General features: G+C 53.1%; 1 protein-coding gene across 1 annotated transcript; it reads left to right on the top strand.

Annotated features, from left to right (window-relative positions):
- The first annotated feature begins 1,381 nt into the window (after nucleotides 1-1,381).
- ADGRG3 (adhesion G protein-coupled receptor G3) lies at nucleotides 1,382-15,217 on the top strand. Its single transcript, XM_074969072.1, has 13 exons — nucleotides 1,382-1,523; nucleotides 3,372-3,401; nucleotides 5,299-5,479; nucleotides 6,008-6,149; nucleotides 8,199-8,345; nucleotides 8,943-9,065; nucleotides 9,143-9,182; nucleotides 10,205-10,305; nucleotides 11,001-11,113; nucleotides 11,880-12,160; nucleotides 12,650-12,743; nucleotides 14,047-14,336; nucleotides 15,105-15,217. Exons 1-13 carry the CDS (start codon nucleotides 1,454-1,456, stop codon nucleotides 15,215-15,217), a joined length of 1,725 nt encoding a protein of 574 aa, XP_074825173.1. The 5' UTR covers nucleotides 1,382-1,453.
- The last annotated feature ends 2,267 nt before the right edge of the window (nucleotides 15,218-17,484 follow it).

The following is a 17,484-nucleotide window of genomic DNA, read 5'->3' as shown; positions in this document are numbered from 1 at the left end:
TGCAACCTACGCCCTTGCTTTCTTCGCCTGTCCCCTTGCAACTGAGCTGGGCTCTTCTTTTCCAGTCGCTCCCTGGAATCCTGTTTCCAGCCCCAGGTGTCTTCCTTTGGGCGAGCTGGGCCTTCGATAGCCCATTAACCCATTCCTGGCTTGCACAGAAGCTTGTAGGCCCCATTATCCTAGGTCCCTTGAATCTTGTTAGCAGCCTAAGCACTGAACCATATTTCCTCTCTCAAATCTGGCCTCATGTTTATTCCTAACCCCTCCCTGATGCTCCAGGGATGGGAAAGGGCAAATAGACTCCAGTCCCCAGAGTTGATTTGCCCATGCTGCTCAAGGAATGGAAACCCACCGAGCCCACTGAGAGCTTTCCCTGCTTTTAATTCTGAATCCACGTTCCGTGGCCCATGAGTGGTCAGCAAGACCAAGTCGCTTTGCTCAGCTCTCAAGGGGTTCTGGCCCTGACATCATTACACTGTGGTGTGGAGGAGCTGGGAACTTGGGACTGACGGTACATGCGGTGTTGCCAACTCTCATGCTGTTACGGCAAGTCTCAATCTATTTGAGGTTGTTCTTAAAGCCCCAGCTCCTGGGGTCATGTGATTAGGGGAGACTCTCTGCTTTCCATTTTTATTTTTGTAAAAGTTCCTTCCTCATGCTCGGGGTTGGGGGGAAGAGCTTGTAAACGTGCCCCCTGATGACTGGGACACCAAAACGCATAGGAAAGGAACCTTGCATTTATTTTTCTTCGAGTTTCCTGAGTTTGAAGCCAACCTTATGATTCGGGGGAACTGACCTCTTGATGTCTGACGGCCTGGAGTTGGTAATCCTGCTTTTGCGAAGGGCTGTTGGAAAGGTACTTACATTTGGGGCTCACATATGGTCCTTCCAGCTTTCCAGCAAGAAGCCACAAGCTCTGGCCAGAAAATGTTGAGCCCATCACTTTCCTGGGCCGGGGGGCATAGGGACATCATAGAGGTGACAGCATCTGGGTGCTTGATGGGCTGGAATGCAAGGGGCGCATCTTCCCCAGGCGCTTCTAGCCCTCCGATGCACTGAGCAGCATTGACCTTGGACCCGAGGCAGAGGGCACGTTTTTTGCCAGACAGAAGAGGGGAGATTTAGGGGCTCAGATGAGATTGTGGCCCCCGTGACAACAGGAGAGGAACCCTCAGAACCACCCCGAGACGGGTCAGGACTCAAGAAAGGCGGCCCCCAGCTCTGAGCTTTGAGGCGAGCGACCTGTCACTCATCAGCCAGGAACCCTCTATCAGCGAGTTTGCTCTGTAAAGGAGCAGGAAGGATTGTGACGTTTTCAGATAGGAAATGACACTTCCATTGCCTAATTTAAACCTCAGAGCACAGGGCTGGTGACAGAGCCAGAGAGAGAGAGGAAGCAGGACGGTGCAGAGAACCCTGTGGATAGAAAGAGAAACTTACACAGGAAAGGAGAATGGTGAATCTGCTGCACAGCATGAAATACTCCTTCTTGGTGACAACCCTGAGCCTCCTGCCACTGCTGGGTGAGTAGAGGAGAAGATGCTAGTGGGGGGAAGCCAACCATTGTGTGTGTGTGTCACCTGCAGATGCTTTGGGTGCTTTCCTATGCTTTGGCCTAGTGGATCTGGGGCTTTGAGAAAGAAAAGGGAAAAGTGCCCCCACCCTTAACAGGCTGTTTAACCACGGGACTGCAGTGCTGGTTTAACCAGTGGGACAGACACTTCCATTTGAAAGGGGCAGGGATAGCTCAGTGGTTTGAGCATTGGCCTGCTAAACCCAGGGTTGTGAGTTCAATCCTTGAGGGGGCCATTTAGGGATCTGGGGCAAAAATTGGGGATGGGTCCTGCTTTGAGCAGGGGGTTGGACTCTAGATGACCCCCTGAGGTCCCTTCCAACCCTGAGATTCTATGAAAGGCCAAAGTGATCAGCTGAGAGCTAGGAATGGCAAGAGAGATGGTTTCCCCTAAGCTTTTGCACTAGATGTTGCATTGCAGCCCGGTGGGGGGGGCCTGCCCTCTGATCACGTGACCAAGTTTGGCTTTTTGGCTGACTGCAACGCCAGTCCCCTGGTGTCTGACGGGGAGCGGCTGGTAGGGTGATTTTTGTGCTCCCTGCATTGTCGTGGATAGGGCAGGTTGGGAACCAACTTCATGAGCATTCACCCAATCCAGTGGAAAGGGGTCGCCTGCTGCCGCCGGCTGTATGCTGAGTATACTGGCTACAGCCCGGGAGGCCAGATCTGCTTTATTGCCGAATGATGCGGGGTGTCTAGAACACCTCTGCTAGGCCCTGGAACATCACACATTAGCCAGAGCTGGGGGAATCCTGCCAGAAGTATCTATGCAAATATGCTCCAAAGATAATCTGAGCATTTGCTGTGGGCCGAGCCAGCACCCACTGCAGTCACTGGGTGTCTTTGCAGGGACTCCAAATGGGGCAGGATCAAGCAAACACTCACGCAACATTCAAGCCTGACCTGAACATGAAAATCTGTTAACCCTTGGAGCCCGGATTACCAGCCCAACGAATGCAATGTACTAATGTATCTTTTATGTGTATCGTTCTCTCTCGACATAGCTAGACTCACAGAAATGTGGGGCTGGAAGGGCCCTGGAGAGCTCCAGCCCCCTGCTAATCTTCTGAGATTTCTTAGCTAGAAAAACCACTGTTTGATGCAGTTGTATTGAAACAGAGCCCTGGATTGAAAGGCACTAGAAATAACTGGCTAGCCCATGAGCTGCTACATCGCTTCAGACCAGCTGAGGATCTGGCCCTATGTCAGTAGCATGCCTGTGCTAGGTATGAGGGACAGAGATCTGCGATACGGATTATTAGCTATTCCGTGTAATAGCGTCCTGTGTATCGTTAGGGTGCTGGCACACTGGGAGCTGTAGGTCTGGCCGGGGTTTTGCTATTGGCATCTGTGCCATGCTGAAGATGTGCGTGAACTCAATGTGGGCGAGGCGATTCAGTCACAATCTGCATGTGATTGGCTCGGGGCCCTGCATGTGGCTGAGGCAAAGGAGTGATATTAAAGGACCCTCCACTGATGGTCTTGCCTCTCCTAGTCCTTCCTGTTTCCTTCCCTACAGGTTCTTGACATTCTTGCCCTACGCGCCCTGCTCCAGGGGCTCTAAGCCAACAGGAGGGAACCGGTGGAGGGAGGGAGAGAGGTGGGGAAAGAAACGAAGGCGAGGAGGAGAGATAGGACAAGACAGACTGAGGCTGGCTCCAGTGTCGCGGGAGCGAGGAAGCGCTGAGTGATTCAATGGCTCTTCCACTGGGTCTCATGCATTGTGGTGATGATCTTTTCCCTCCTCTGATGCCACTCACTGACCCTGGTGGTTTTGTCCATTTCCTTTTTGTTCCAGACTGCGTCAGAGGTCAAGACAAGTGCCAGGGTGAGTCCCCTCCTCTGCTGAACCGGGCCGCGTGCCTGGGGCTGGGCCGCAGGTGCAGATCCATGTTAGGCTTGCTAAGGATGAATCCCAGGGGACCTCCCTCTGCCTCTGCTTTCCATTTTCCTTCCTCCTCCGATGCGAGAGTGCCTTAAACAGCCACCCAACCCAGACCTCCTCCCCAATCCTGCACCCTCAGCTCCCATGACCCAACGAGCCAACCACCTCCTGTCTCTGCGATGCCACGAGGCACTGCCAGGGCTGGGCTGATGAGGGAGAGTAACCACAGCCCGAAGGCAGAGTGGAGCTACCCCTGTTCAGACAGACTCCACTACATCCTGTGGGAGACAGGGCCACAGCCTCGTAGAGTGGTCTGAGGAAGGAGCCCCCTTAGGAGGCCCTCAGTCAATCCGGGCTGTGCTACTAGATCTGCTGTGTGACGTGGGCAAGTCACTTCACTTCCGTTTCTCCGTTTCCCCATCTGCCAATGGTGATGAGACTAGTGACCCACCTACCTCTCCCGGGTGCTATAGGATTAATTATCCAATGTCTGCACAGGGCTAGGAAGGTAGAAAACTAAGTACTGTCAGGAAAGCTCTCCTTCATATTCAGCCCACGTTGCTATTGTCTCACTTTCACCCATTACTCCTGGTTATACCCCCTTAGCCCACCCGAACAGCCGCTTAGCCCATCCTGGGCTCTGTTCCATCGGCTCACCCCAGATGTTCCTAAAAGCCTGGGAGATGCTTTAAGTGCCTAGCTGTAGGCTGCTCCCACAGGTTTATTGGTAGAACCACATCCCATTCAGGGATTTACGTCCAGGGAATTCAATCTGATCATTAACCAGGCCACTGCCACCAAACCTCCCTGGTGTGACTCCATGAAGTGCTGCCCTCCCCGTGGGGGCTGACTTTCAGGTTCGTTTGGATCTGGATGTTTGGTTTAGACCCATCTCTGGCTAGACTCGCATGCACCATGGTCCGCCTTCATTTGCAAGAGCCCGAAAGCGGCTCTATACGAGGTCTCATGCTGAGCTGATTCTCTCTCTCCCTTGCCAAGTCACAATGCAATTAGATTGGTCCCATGGGACCAAGGCAAAAAGGATGAGAGGCCAGATCGCAGGCTAGGAGTGAGGAAAGTCTGCTTGAAGTACGAGGAGATGCTGTTGCTGCAGGCAGAAGGTGAGGTGAGGAAACCAGTTTCCAAACCTGAGCTCCCCCTGGCAGCAAAAGTAGATCCCAGGGGAGGGCAGAGACAGTGCGTCTTGTGTTGCTCTCAAGAGCCTCTCCTTCCACCTGGCCAGCCATGGGGCTCTGCTGCTGTTCTGGCAGGCTCCCGAGCGAGCTGGATGCAGCCCTCCTCGAGAGCTGGCATGGGTGCCAAGGGGCGGAATCAAGAGGCAAATGGACGTCAGGATCCCCGTGGGAGGGAGAGAGACCGAAAGGAAGTCGGTGCAACTCCTTTGACATCAGGGGCGTTGCAGGTGTTTGTGCCAGGGTGAATCCAGCTCAGAGCATCTGGGCAGGTCAATCCAACACAGAGGGCAGGCTCTGATCTACTGTCAGATTTCTCCGGCCATGCAATGAAAGCTCGGCAAAGGGCTGCCAAGGCTTACAGATCGCATCCCGGCACAGCTAACCAGCCTCCCGCTGCTCCCCTGTGAGGTGCCCAGCTGCAGTCCCTCTGAGCCCCTGAAATAGCTTTGGGGGGGCCTCGTGGTTCTTCTCTAGCCCATTAATTTCAGGTAGTCACAGCCTCCTGGACACTGTTACTCACTTTCCTTTGTTCTTGGTAACCCTGGGTTTCCAAATTGCTCCCCGCACGTTCCCTGACAGCCAGAGGGTGAGCGGGATATGGGGTGACCTGAGAACACCCCCGCTGCTGTGTTTGCCTCCCTCAGCTTTGCAGAAAGAACCCAGGGGGGACTCTTACCCCAGCTGCTGTGACATCAGCCTGATCGAAGGAGATTTACCAGTACAGCTGGAGTCAGCCAGGAAAATCATGAGCATCCCCGCCTCGTGTGAGGAGCTGCTGCAGGAGAACAACACCTTCTGCAGCTGTGTGAGGGACAAGATCCACAGGTACGAGGGCGCACACGGGAGTGGGAAGGAGAGTGTCACCCGGGCAGGGCTCTGTTGGAGAAGGTCCCTCATGGCTAAGGGAGACGGACATGCCAGTGCTACAGCAGCCAACCCAGGATTCCCCCACGTCCTGGCCCAGAAGGGAGGAACCTGGCCCAGAGGTCCCCCTCATTCCACCCCAGCAGGAAAGGGCTCATCCTCTGGACAGAGGGGGTCTATGCCAGAGTTTCCCCCAGCCCACTCCAGGACAGAGGGGTCTGTCAGTCCCAGAGTTTGCCTTGTGCTGAGGTGAAGAGTTCATTACCTCCCACCCTGGGAAGGGTTATTCCCATAGTCCACACCAGCTGGGCTCTTTTCTGGCTCTCTTCCCTGCTCCCCATTAGCTTAAATATGCCTAGGAAGCACTTCCCTTGCGTCAGCTTCCTGGGGACAGGACACTTAGTACATGGTGGCCATTTCCTGCCTGGCAGGAACAGCTGAACCCCCCCCCATTCACCAGTTCTCAGCATGTCCCTCCTCCTGTTGCAGCTTCTGGCCTGACTTCGAGGAGTACCTCACCGGGAACGATGTGAATGAGAGCATCATAGACATAACAGGGGCAAAGGCGCGGGTCCAGAACGTGAGGACCTCCATCGCCCACGATCTCGTCTTCACACTCACGCCGAATGAGGTAGCAAACACCTTCCTTCCAAAATGGCAGCATCTTCTCCTTCTGAGCAGGGGTGAAATAAATCATTGGGCCTCTAGCTTCTCAGACAGACACCTCAGGGCCTGGGTGATAGCATGGGATGGCTGCACTACCAGAGTGCTGAAGGCAACTGCCGTGTGGCATTAACCCCTGCTAGTGCACTGCTTCTTCAGAGCTCATGATTCCAGCTGCACTAGAGCTATGAAGAAAAAAACCTCTTGAAAACACCACTAGAGAAGGTGGGGGATGCTGGCAGCTGTATCTTGCTATCTGTAGCTCTCACATTCACCACAATGGTTGGTGTGGGCCAAGTTAGTCGAGCAAACGTAGGGCACCAAGGTCCTCCTTATCTGCAAGAACTTCCTTCTTCTCACAGAGGTTACGCCCAGCTTGTGTGGCAACAGCTAGGCTGCAATGTTTTCTAGCGGCTGGAGTGGAGAACTGAGCATCAGGACTCCTGGGTTCTAGGCCCAGATCTGCCACAGATGCTCTGAGTGACTTAGGATCAGTCACTTCCTGTTTCTGTCTTTTGTTTCCCCATCTCTGTAGTGGGTAGAATAATATCCACCTCACAGGGGCTTCATTAATGTTTGTAAAGTGTTTGTGGATCCTGAGATGGAAGGTGTAACAATGCTGCACTTGGTGGGACACTTCTGAGAGTATCAATTCAGGACAAATTGCTTAAATCAGGGCAATTACAGCCCAAGGCTGGGGTTCCTTTGCACACCAAGGCCAGCCAAACAGAGAAGACTTCAGTTTTACCCCACTGGCTAACCACAAGTCACACAAGCAATTCCCTTAGACACTCCAGTTTCCCAGGTTTCAGAGTAGCAGCCGTGTTAGTCTGTATCCGCAAAAAAGAACAGAAGTACTTGTGGCACCTTAGAGACTAACAAATTTATTTGAGCATAAGCTTTCGTGCATCCGATGAAGTGAGCTGTAGCTCACAAAAGCTTATGCTCAAATAAATTTGTTAGTCTCTAAGGTGCCACAAGTCCTCCTTTTCTTTTTCCAGTTTCCCAGTATCACCACCAGTGCCACTCATTATGGGGATGACTGGTTATGAAAACCAATACCCCAGTAAAAGAAAAAAGGTTCTCCTCATCCCAAAAGACCAAGCCCCAGACCCAGGTCAATATACAAATTAGATCTTACCCACAAATCACGCTGTTGCCAATCCTTTAGAATCTAAAATCTAAAGGTTTATTCATAAAAGGAAAAAGATAGAGATGAGAGCTAGAATTGGTTAAATGGAATCAATGACATACAGTCATGGCAAAGTTCTTGGTTCAGGCTTGTAGCAGTGATGGAATAAACTGCAGGTTCAAATCAAGTCTCTGGAGAACATCCACAGCTGGGATGGGTCATTCAGTCCTTTGGTCAGAGCTTCAGTTTGTAGCAAAGTCCTTCCAGAAGTAAGGAGCAGGACTGCAGACAAGATGGAAATGAGGCAGCTGCCTTTTATAGTCTCTTCCAGGTGTAAGAACACCTCTTTGTTCTTACTGTGGAAAATTACAGCAAAATGGAGTTTGGAGTCACATGGGCAAGTCACATGTCCATGCATGACTCCATTCTTTACAGGTGGCAGCCGTTGCTCACCTGCTATCTTGAACATCCCCAGGAAGACTTCTTATGTGGATTGGAGTCTTCCAAGGTTTATTATCAGTTAAGTGTTTCTTGATTGGGCACTTAACTTGAAAATTCCTTTCTCAAGAAGCTGACCAAATGCTTTACTAAGGCTGCCTCAGAATCAAAACACACTGATATACAAGTACATAGCCAATATTCATAACTTCAACTACAAAAATGATACGCACATTCAGACAGCATAATTATAATTAGCAAATCATAACCTTTCCATAGACACCTCACACGCCACCCTTTGTACAATATTTGCTGCAAATATATAACAGTGGTTGCAACAATGATATATGTGGTCATAGGTTATGTCAGTAACGTTACAGAAGGTGCTCTAGAAGAACAAGGCATTGTTAGCAAATAATAATCAACTATTAATGGTCCATGGCGTAGGTCCCCAAGGAGCTAGACACAAGTGTGAAGAGGAACGTGAGCAACATAAAACTCCCCAGGGGACTATTTCAGTCCATTCACAACGAGACAGACTACGTCAAAGTGGCAGTGTTGGTGCTCGACGTTGGACAAGTGGGCCTGTTTAAGGTAAGTGTTGCTGTAACAGTTAGAGCAGAGGTTCAGCTGATCTCTTAGCCATCCTGCCTCTGGCCCTGATCAATCCCTGATTCTCCAGAGGAAGGCGAACGCCCCCATCACGCATCTCACTGACCAGGCGGTGTTGAATAGGGAGTGGTCGGCTATGGCGGGGATCAGATTATGCCTGGCAGCACGAGGGTACATTCTCCTTATGAAGTAGACACTGACCCATGACAGCCACTACTTGATTCCACAGCTGATGCAGAGAGGTATAAAGGCCAGGTGACTGAATTAACTCCTTTGTGGCCATACAGAGTCTTATAGGACCCATGGCAGCGCAAGGGCTGCATTGCGATGCTGCACCCGTCGGTGGGGCAGCAGCAGGGAAACAAGCCTAGGACTGCTGGCTCTAAAGGCATGAACCTCGACTACCTGAGCTAAAGGATCCAGCCCTGTTAGACAAGGGGGCTCATCAACCACTGAGTCTCCACTAGAGAGAGACAGAGCTCTGCGCTAAGTGGGTACGGGTTCTACTACCCTTGCGAGCTTGAGGTCCTCAAGCGTACAGACTAACTGTGGCCATGGAACTATGCCAATGTCCCGCAGGACCCTGACCAGACAGGCACCATGCTAGACAACGTCATGGTCAGTGTGAAAGTGGGAGGCAGGCAAATCACCGGACTCAATGACTGTGTAGAACTCACCTTCTCCCACGGACTACTGCCCCAGGTAAGCCAGCATTCCCCTCCCCTCTCCTCCTCACCGAGGGAGGCCACCCTGCTCGCTAACCCACTCTGTCTTTGCAGAACGTGGCCCGTCAGTGCGTCTTCTGGGACACCAAGAAAGGTATGTGAGGCGGAGGGCCTCGGCAGGACTGAGAATAAACACTAGCTTCACCCAGGGAGTGCAGGCAGCCCCTGGCACAGCCCAAGAGAGGCTCGAGACGAGAGCAGGAAAAGTCTTGCAGAGACAAGCCACGCGTCCAGAAAGGACTGCACCTCGGGCCTACCGGGGTGGGACTAGATCCGCGGGACCCTGCCGCCCTGCCAACCCCTCTGTGCTGAGAGCTAGGAGCAGTGGGGCAGGGCCAGTCTGCCTCTTCACCTCGGTGGAGCGCCTGCGCCCTCCAGCGCCGAGGCCTTGTCTGGAAGGCAACATGGACACCCCTGGGTGCCGGCGCTCACTCAGAATTGGTTGGGCTGCGGTTGCTTGACATGTTTGGCTTTTTGTGTGTTTTAACTGCAATTGCTCACAAATTTGAAGTGCCCAGTCCGGGGTCCGTTCCTGTTGAACGGCGTGGGGGCAGGCCCTCAGGCAGGCAGGAACCACGAGAGCCAATGTATTGTTAGAATAATCCCCAGAGAGGCCTCTGGTGAGCAGAGCTCAGAAGTTCCCTGTAGCCAGGTGGGCGATAGAGGAACCTGCACAGAAATACCAGCCCGGGTACATGTATCTGATGGGCCTCTCCCCTCATCATCTCTGCCTCAAGATGTATTTCACATTTAATAACTTAATGTCCAGGCTCTGGCTGTGCCAGAGGCGGTCACATGGTATATGTCCTTTGTTCTCATAGGCTAGACAGACACCAACCTATGTATGTATATGTCCCCCATCAGTATCGCATCTGAGCCTATACCATGGTCTTTGCAAGCCATGACAGATGAGGCCTTCATCCCACCCCACGTCCTTTCCTTCACCATCCCCTCCCCAAACTGGAGGCTTTACTCGGTCTCCAGGGCACTCGCTTTGAGGTCTCCAGGGCACTTGCAGGGCCATTCAGCTTCCGTTTCTCATTGGTGGCTGTGCGTAGCGAGGATTGAGGATGTGCTTGGTTTCCACTCCGTGGTTTCTCCGTGTGACTTTTGCAGGCAGGCACGGAGGATGGAACACATCTGGCTGCCTCACTGAACTCAGAGACAGGGGGACCATGTGCTGCTGTGATCACCTGACCTTCTTCACCCTCTTAATGGTATCACGTATCGTCTGTACCTACTGCTTTTACATTGGCTTCTGCTGCCTGCTCCATCCTGAGCTCCAGAGGCCAGGTCCAATCTGCGCTGGAGCTGTTCCATATATGAACTGGCATGATGGCTGTACGTTTACACCTCATCTGAGGCCTGTAGAAAGTCAGCCCAGCTCCAGTGACAAAGCTGGGCTCCACCTCTCCAAGCCCCTGGTCTCTAATCAGCAACAAACCCAACCCAACACCTTCAGTGGCTGGATGGCGGAGGGGGATGTTCTCCAGCTAAGCATCTGGCCTGCAATACCAAGGCAGAGAGACTTAAATTCTCGCCTCCCAGTTTGAGGTGCTGCCCAGTCTTTACTGTCCATTGCAACCATAGATAATCCCCGCTCCTTCTTCGCCCATCTTTACAGGACATGGCAGGAGTGACTGGTCTGCTCAGAACCACATCTCTCCTTTTGTGCTGCACTTAGCTCTCTCACGCTCCACTCCCCTTCTCTTCACCCAGGGGCGTTCCAAGCTGGACCTGCAGCAGCAGCCCTCCCTTTAATCCCCACCCCAACCCTGCCCAGAAGGTCAGCGTTGCCGTCCCAGCGGCTCCAGCAGGCTGTTAAGCTGCCTGTGTTCTCGCGTCCTCTGCTGACCGCTGTCGCACCGGCCCGCGCCTGTGGTAACCCAGCACCTGTGTGTGTATTTGACAGAATCCGTCCCTAGACAATGCCACAGCCCAGAAGTTATTTACTATCGCAGATGTCGGCTGTGGGATTTCTGTGGTCTTCTCAGCCCTCAACATCAGCCTGTACTTTGCTCTAAGGTAGGACACTTCCAGTTTCTCTCTCGGGCTCTCTCTGAATGTTCCTGGCATCCCCACCCTCCCTATACAGCCCTCCCGCTGGAGCCTGGAACTGGGCAAACGCAGAGTCTATGGGCCAAGCTCAGCCCTAGTGTAAACTGGTGCAGTTCCAGTGACTTCACTGGTTGTACCATCTGCGTACACCAGGGCTGAGACTGGCCCCAAATCCCCCCCGAGTCAAGGGGAAGGGAAGCAAGAACCGTCCATGGTCCGGCGTTCCTGAGGCATCCCTCGCGCCGCAGTCACCCCGTTGCAAGGGGCAGCCTCTGAGTGTCTCATTTTCTGCCAGTCACTTGGATTGCGGTAGGGCCCAGAGACCAGGGACTAGGGTGCTGTCGTGTTGGTCTCCATGCACACAAATACCAACAACAAAAGAGTCTCTGCCCCAAAGGGCTTCCAGTCTCCTCCCCTCTCATCCTCTCTTCCCCCAGCCGGGTCCTTTGTTTTCCCCTGGGTCGTGCCACGTCTCTCTCTGCTCTGTGTTTCATTAGGAAGTTCCAGCGTTAACGTCTCTCTCTCTCTCTCTCTCTCCATGGTGGGAGAAATTAAATCAACAACCCACATTCATGGGCCTATCTCACCCCCAGTGAAGGATGAGAGTAACCGCTCCTTGATTTCCTAAGAGGCAGCGGGGAATGGGAGCTCTGAGAGCAGCGATGCTCTCTGATGGGTGTCAGTCTTTTCCTGAGCTGTCTTGGGTCTTCATTGAGCCTCATTTCGCTTTCAGGTTCGCTTACAAAATATTCAAGTCCAATGACACGGCCAAGATCCACGTGAACCTTACGAGCAGCCTGCTCCTCCTGAACCTGGCCTACCTGCTGAACAGACGGATCTTCAGCCTGGGCCATACAGGGCTATGCAAGGGCATCGGAGGCTTCACCCACTACTCCCTGCTCTGCTGTTTCACCTGGATGGCCATTGAGGCCTTTCAGCTCTACCTGTTGGTCATCAAAGTCACCAACATCTACATGCGGCACTACATGGCGAAGCTGTCCCTCGTCGGCTGGGGTAGGCTGCATCTCCCCCAGCTTGCTAGGGGCTGGATTGTCAGGCTCAACGGTGGGCTCCCTAGCCATGGCGAGCTTAGGGCCAGCTCTTAAAAGGACACAGCCAACCTGTTTGGGACCAAAGTCTTACCTCCCTTAGTAAGAAGGTTAGATCCTCTGGATTTTAAATATCTACCTTTATCAGAGATCAATCCCCCCCACCCTTGGGGTGGGGCACAGCAGCGGTTCACAAGGCACAGCAACACTGCTGGGAGTATAGGAGAAGGAGACCAGAGCCCACCCAGCCTAAGTCTCCAAATGATATCACAGCCCCGCAAAATGGCTTCTTAAAACAGTTTGTGTCCACTGAGATTTGCCTGTTGTCTCAGACCACGTCTGGACCTGGGCGTAGATGGACAAGAGGTCAGAGCGTTTAGAAACAGAAAGAAAAAATAGCCACCCATCTCCCCCTTCCTCGGGCATTCACGGACCCCTCCCTTTGCTTTTTCAGGCTTCCCTGCTCTCGTGGTCACCATCACTGGCAGCATGAACAGCTATGGAAAATACACCATTATGGATATGGCCAACCGGACCACCGTCACCCTGTAAGTTGCACCCTCGCTCCTGGCTCTCGGTGGTGTGGATTAGCTGGGTCTCGGCTTGGGCAAAGCAAGCCCGCTCCTGTTCCTTTGCTGCCTTAGAAAGGAAACTGGACCCATCTTTTCTTTGCTCCTCAGCTTCGCCCTCTGTTCAAGGTTAAGCACTAAAAGCTTGCTGCAGCGGTGTTAATGAGCCCACCCCGTTCACTGCAGGGCGGCCCTTGCATAGCTCCAGAGGCGGCAGGTAGAAGAGGCCAGGGGAAGCTAAGCCTCCCCAGACAGCCAGCCCACCGCCTTTGGAGCGCACCGCTGTTGAAAGGGTGGGTGCCCCAGCTGTAGCCTGGCCTGTGCTCCATCCCAAGGCCCCGCTCCCACTCGTGCTCTTCCCCCACGGCTTCGCCTCTTCCCGTCCCAGCTCTGCCCGCATGGGGGCCTCGCAGGACGGGGTGAAGAGGCACGCACAAGCAGTGAGTGGGCAGCCAGGGAGTAGCGGGTGGGGGGGCTTCGGGGAGGGGGCTTAGCAGGGCCAGGGGTGGAGCATGGGTGGGGCTTCAGGAAGCGGCAGCTGAGCAGGGGTGGGCTTCAGGGTGGGGCCACAGTCCAGGCACGTGCAGCCTCCCCTCATGGAGGACTCACGCACTCCCCCTGCATAGCGCTACGCCCAGACTGTGCCCCAGCCGTGACATGGGGACACCACCCGCTGTAGAAGTGAAAGGGGAAGACTCAGGACCCAGTTGTGCCTTCCTTGGGCAGCCGAGGCTCCCACGGACCTCAGCGGGGAATTGGGGAAAACAAGGAAAGCAGGATCTGGCCTTCAGCATCCGTGCTCCAGCCTGCTCCTGGCAGGATCATATGGCCTAGGGATGGGAGTGGAGGCCATTCCTAGAGCTTGGCCGCTCCAGCCCACGGGAAGCCTGTGTTTAAAAGGGCTGCTTGCCCTATCCCGGTACACACCACTGCCACGTGTCTTTGGGCTTCGCTGGCTGCTGCAGCGCTCGCTGGAGTTCCCGAGATGAGAGAGGGGGAAGAACGTCACTGCCCAACATCACAGACCAGGGGCGCGCTAGCACCGGGGCATTCCCGACCACAGACCCTGTCAACCTTCTACCCGCACCCCCCTTCTGAAAGCACCCGGCCCTGCCTTCTAGGAGGGACTCTATGAAGAGGGGTCCCCATGCTGGGAGAGCCACGTGCACCGATCCATACAGGAGCAATTTCTTGGTGTGCGGCCCCATTCCATTGCCTGCCACCCACCCCAGCTCTGACAACTTAGACCTGCCGTCCAGGCTCACTGTGTTGTCCCTTGCAGGTGCTGGATAGACTCCGCTCACTTGGTGGTCCATTACGTCACCAACTGCAGCTACTTCGGCCTGATCCTCCTCTTCAACACCCTGGTCCTCGTGGTCGTAGCCTGGAAGCTGTTCAGCCTGCAGCACGTCACAGCGGGGAAGGAGGAGAAAATACAGGCCTGGAAGGGGGGCCTCACAGTGCTAGGCCTCTCCTGCCTGCTGGGAGGCACCTGGGGGCTGGCCTTCTTCACCTACGGCGCCATGTCCGTGCCTGCAGCGTACCTCTTCACAGTACTGAACTCTCTCCAAGGTCAGGGCACAGCTCCCAGCTAAAGCACAAGGCCAGGCGGCACGGCATACCAAAGGTGCCCAGGCATTGCCGAGCGGCTACGCTGGCAACTCGCCCCAGGCTGGAGGGCCGCAGCTGCGGCTCAGGGTGGACCAGATCGCAGCTGCCCTCCCCTTTAATAGAGAGATGTGACCCCCTAGCGCTGTAGGTCCCAAAGAACAGTGCTACATCCTGAACCGAACGGAAAGCCATTCAGACCTCTCGTAGCTAGAGCAGTGCATGCTGGGACCTCTCTGCAGGCCACACTTCCCCGCTGAAGAGGAAGGCAGTTCTGGGGGGCCAGGCCCAACTGCAGCATTCTGCGGAGCACAGAGCTAAAGAGCTGCCTGCCCCCGGAGCGAGGGATGTAGCTCTCAGGGGGTGGGAGGGATGGCACGCAGGTGGCTACCACCCCACCTGCACTCTCCCCCTGCAAGAGTTTACTCTTCGGAATCCCCCCTTTAGCGAGGGCTGGACCATTAACAGCGGCTCGGCTAGGGCAAGTGAGTTTAGGAGCTTCCTTCAGCTTCACCTCGGAAGTCCATGGGCTTGCTGAGGCAGCAGGAGACGGGACATTCCCCCTGGAATGGTGTATAAGCCAATCTCCGCTTTCACCTGTGTGTACTAAGAGCTCATGAGGCTAGGTTCAAACTTGTGCTGGTAAAGGTCCCTGGGCCATTAGCCATAGCATTCGCCAGCAGGACAGATTCCAACGTTTCCACCCTGACCGAGGCCTTTCTATCTCCACAGGTCTCTTCATATTCATCTGGTTCGCTGTTCTCTACTATCCAAAGAAAGGAGCAACCACATCCTCTTCCAGCAGCGGCAAGAATGGGAAAGTCACCACCGCTTCCCACAGCTAACTGTAGGCCCAGCTTCTCTTCCAGGCAGAGTGGGGCTAGTTCAGAGGAATTTGCCCAGTCCACATAGCTTCCTCAATGAACGGAGAGGGATGGGCAGGGCGCTAGCAAGGTGGAGAGCCGTGCTTAGGCATGCTTGGCAAGCACAATCATGCAGTAGATGAGCCCCTTTCTGTGCTCCTTCCCATGGTGGGGTGGGGGAGAGGAGTTTTGTCTAGCAGTCACTTCCAGTTCCCTGCTCTAAGTGGCCTGTGTTCTGTGCCTTGTTCTGAACCTGATGCACTGCATGAGGATCAGAATAATACCTTCCTTACAGATGGATGAACCGTGGCACAGAGGAGTCAAGTTATTTGCCCAAGGCTACCAGCTATGGCTCAGTTTACCCCACTGTGAAATTGATTTGCCATAAGAGAAACTCTTCACAGAAGCCAACCTCTCTGTCTGATTAAGGGGCCTTGGTTACCTGAAGACAGAGCCTAGAGCACCTGGCATCTCACCTACTTCAGCTAGAGCACTTCAGCTAATGTCCCTGCAGATCATCACAGCTTTCTTGTGGGCTCACAACTGCCCCTTACTCAGTTAGGTCAAGATCTGCAAAGGTATTTAAGCACTTTACTCCCATTGGATTTTTCTTCTAAGGAGCTCCCTCTTGAGAGAGAGAAGAGGAATGAGATCTGAATGGAGACTTCTAGGCATAAGCTTGATGGATTCAAGCTCTATAGTTTTGCCCTTTTAGTTAAGGCGGAAGAGGACCAGGGGTTAGGAATTGAGCCAGCAGGAAAATCTTTAAGTGCAGCAGGACAGGGGTGAACCCTGATAGTCACTACAGGTTCATGGATGGAGTTTAACTGAGCTACAGCACAATCAGATAAGAGGATTCTGTCCCCCCTTTTGCAGGTGTCTCTCTTGCTATATATTAATGGGGAATAAGTTGGCTCCTGGGAACAATTCCCAGTTAGCACATTCCAATAAATACAGATAGGTAAAAGGGTGCACACATCTCTCAGAGCTGCAGAGGCTTGATGGGCTGACTTATTTCTCTCTCCCTCCTCATTCCCTGGAGTTGAAAAAGCAGCTCTTCCATTTATCAGTGGGAACTCCATTATGCACTAGGCCATTCCATCAAAATTCCTGTACCCATTTCTAATCCATGGCACTGCACATGTACAGCTGAGGACTTTTGAATAAATAAGTGAATTAATATACCCTGCATATTGAGATTATTCCCTCCTGACACCACTGGGAATCTCCAGGGTGTGACACTGAGCACACAATCAGAAGTCTGGGGGCAGCAGATCTCTCTCCATATTCTCTGCTTACTCCTTTCCTTTGGGTACAGAGTTGCCCGATCTGCACCTCTCCTGAAAAAGGGCATGGTTTGAAGCATGAACCGATTTCACTGCAATGGCTGCTTTTACAAACAGGCTCAAGACACCTCATTCACCACTTATGTACAGAATAGCCTCCTAAATGGCATTAACAGTCCCTGAAATACTTAGGGGTAGCAAGAACTGTTATTGAGTAATTCTAGGTAAAGTAATGCAAGAGGTTTTTATACTTAGTGTATAGTCATACACAGGCCAGAGCTCACAGTTCCTGTAGGGGAGGCTCTGCACTTGTGCTAATTTGGCTATGCAAATGAGCAATTACTACAATTTCCATGCAGAATTATGGAACTGCACCCAGTTACAAAGAGTCTGTTCTCCCTTAAGCAGACATGAGTCATTACATTGCTCCAAACAGCCACATGCCTCTTTCTGAGGGTTCCTAGGGTAATCACTTACAGGTGTATAGTTCAATAGATTTGTGCCCACTGTGCCCAAACTTGCAGATTTCACTAAAGTCACCCAAACCTCTGCGTTCACGGTGAAGCATTCAACCTGCTAGAAAGCTTGCTCCAGGCAAAGGTTTGGCTTGAATCGCAACACCTCCAACTACGTAAAGATCATGGGATGCATCACTGCTGGTGTTTAAAAGAGTCCAAGTCTCTTGGGTATGGCATGTATCAATGAGCCCCACTGCATGGAGAAATCACCTGCGGTGCATTCAGATGGATAGCCAGATAGATACTGGCGGCAAGAGGTTATGGGCAAGAACAGGCTGGCTGGGAGAGGAAGCAGATGTTAAAGCATTGACCAGCTGGAGGATTTAGACAGGTCAGGAAGTTCTAAAGTTTTGGTTCCCACAGCAACAGCCCCATCATTCTTCCCGTAAGTGTTTCCATTCAGGAAGTGCCTTGGGGAACCAACACTTGCAGCTCGCTGTTTCAG

This window comes from Natator depressus, chromosome 12 (assembly GCF_965152275.1).
Source record: "Natator depressus isolate rNatDep1 chromosome 12, rNatDep2.hap1, whole genome shotgun sequence".
NCBI lineage: Eukaryota > Metazoa > Chordata > Testudines > Cheloniidae > Natator > Natator depressus.
This window is presented reverse-complemented; position numbering and strand designations above follow the sequence as displayed.

What these genes read in the sequence shown, in the direction of transcription:
- ADGRG3 (XM_074969072.1), top strand. Translation starts at nt 1,454, where the DNA reads ATGGTGAATCTGCTGCACAGCATGAAATACTCCTTCTTGGTGACAACC. An exon ending in CTTCTGGGACACCAAGAAAG is followed by an intron (nt 9,183 to 10,204) that starts GTATGTGAGGCG and finishes TGACTTTTGCAG; the next exon opens with GCAGGCACGGAGGATGGAAC. An exon ending in GCTGTCCCTCGTCGGCTGGG is followed by an intron (nt 12,161 to 12,649) that starts GTAGGCTGCATC and finishes TTGCTTTTTCAG; the next exon opens with GCTTCCCTGCTCTCGTGGTC.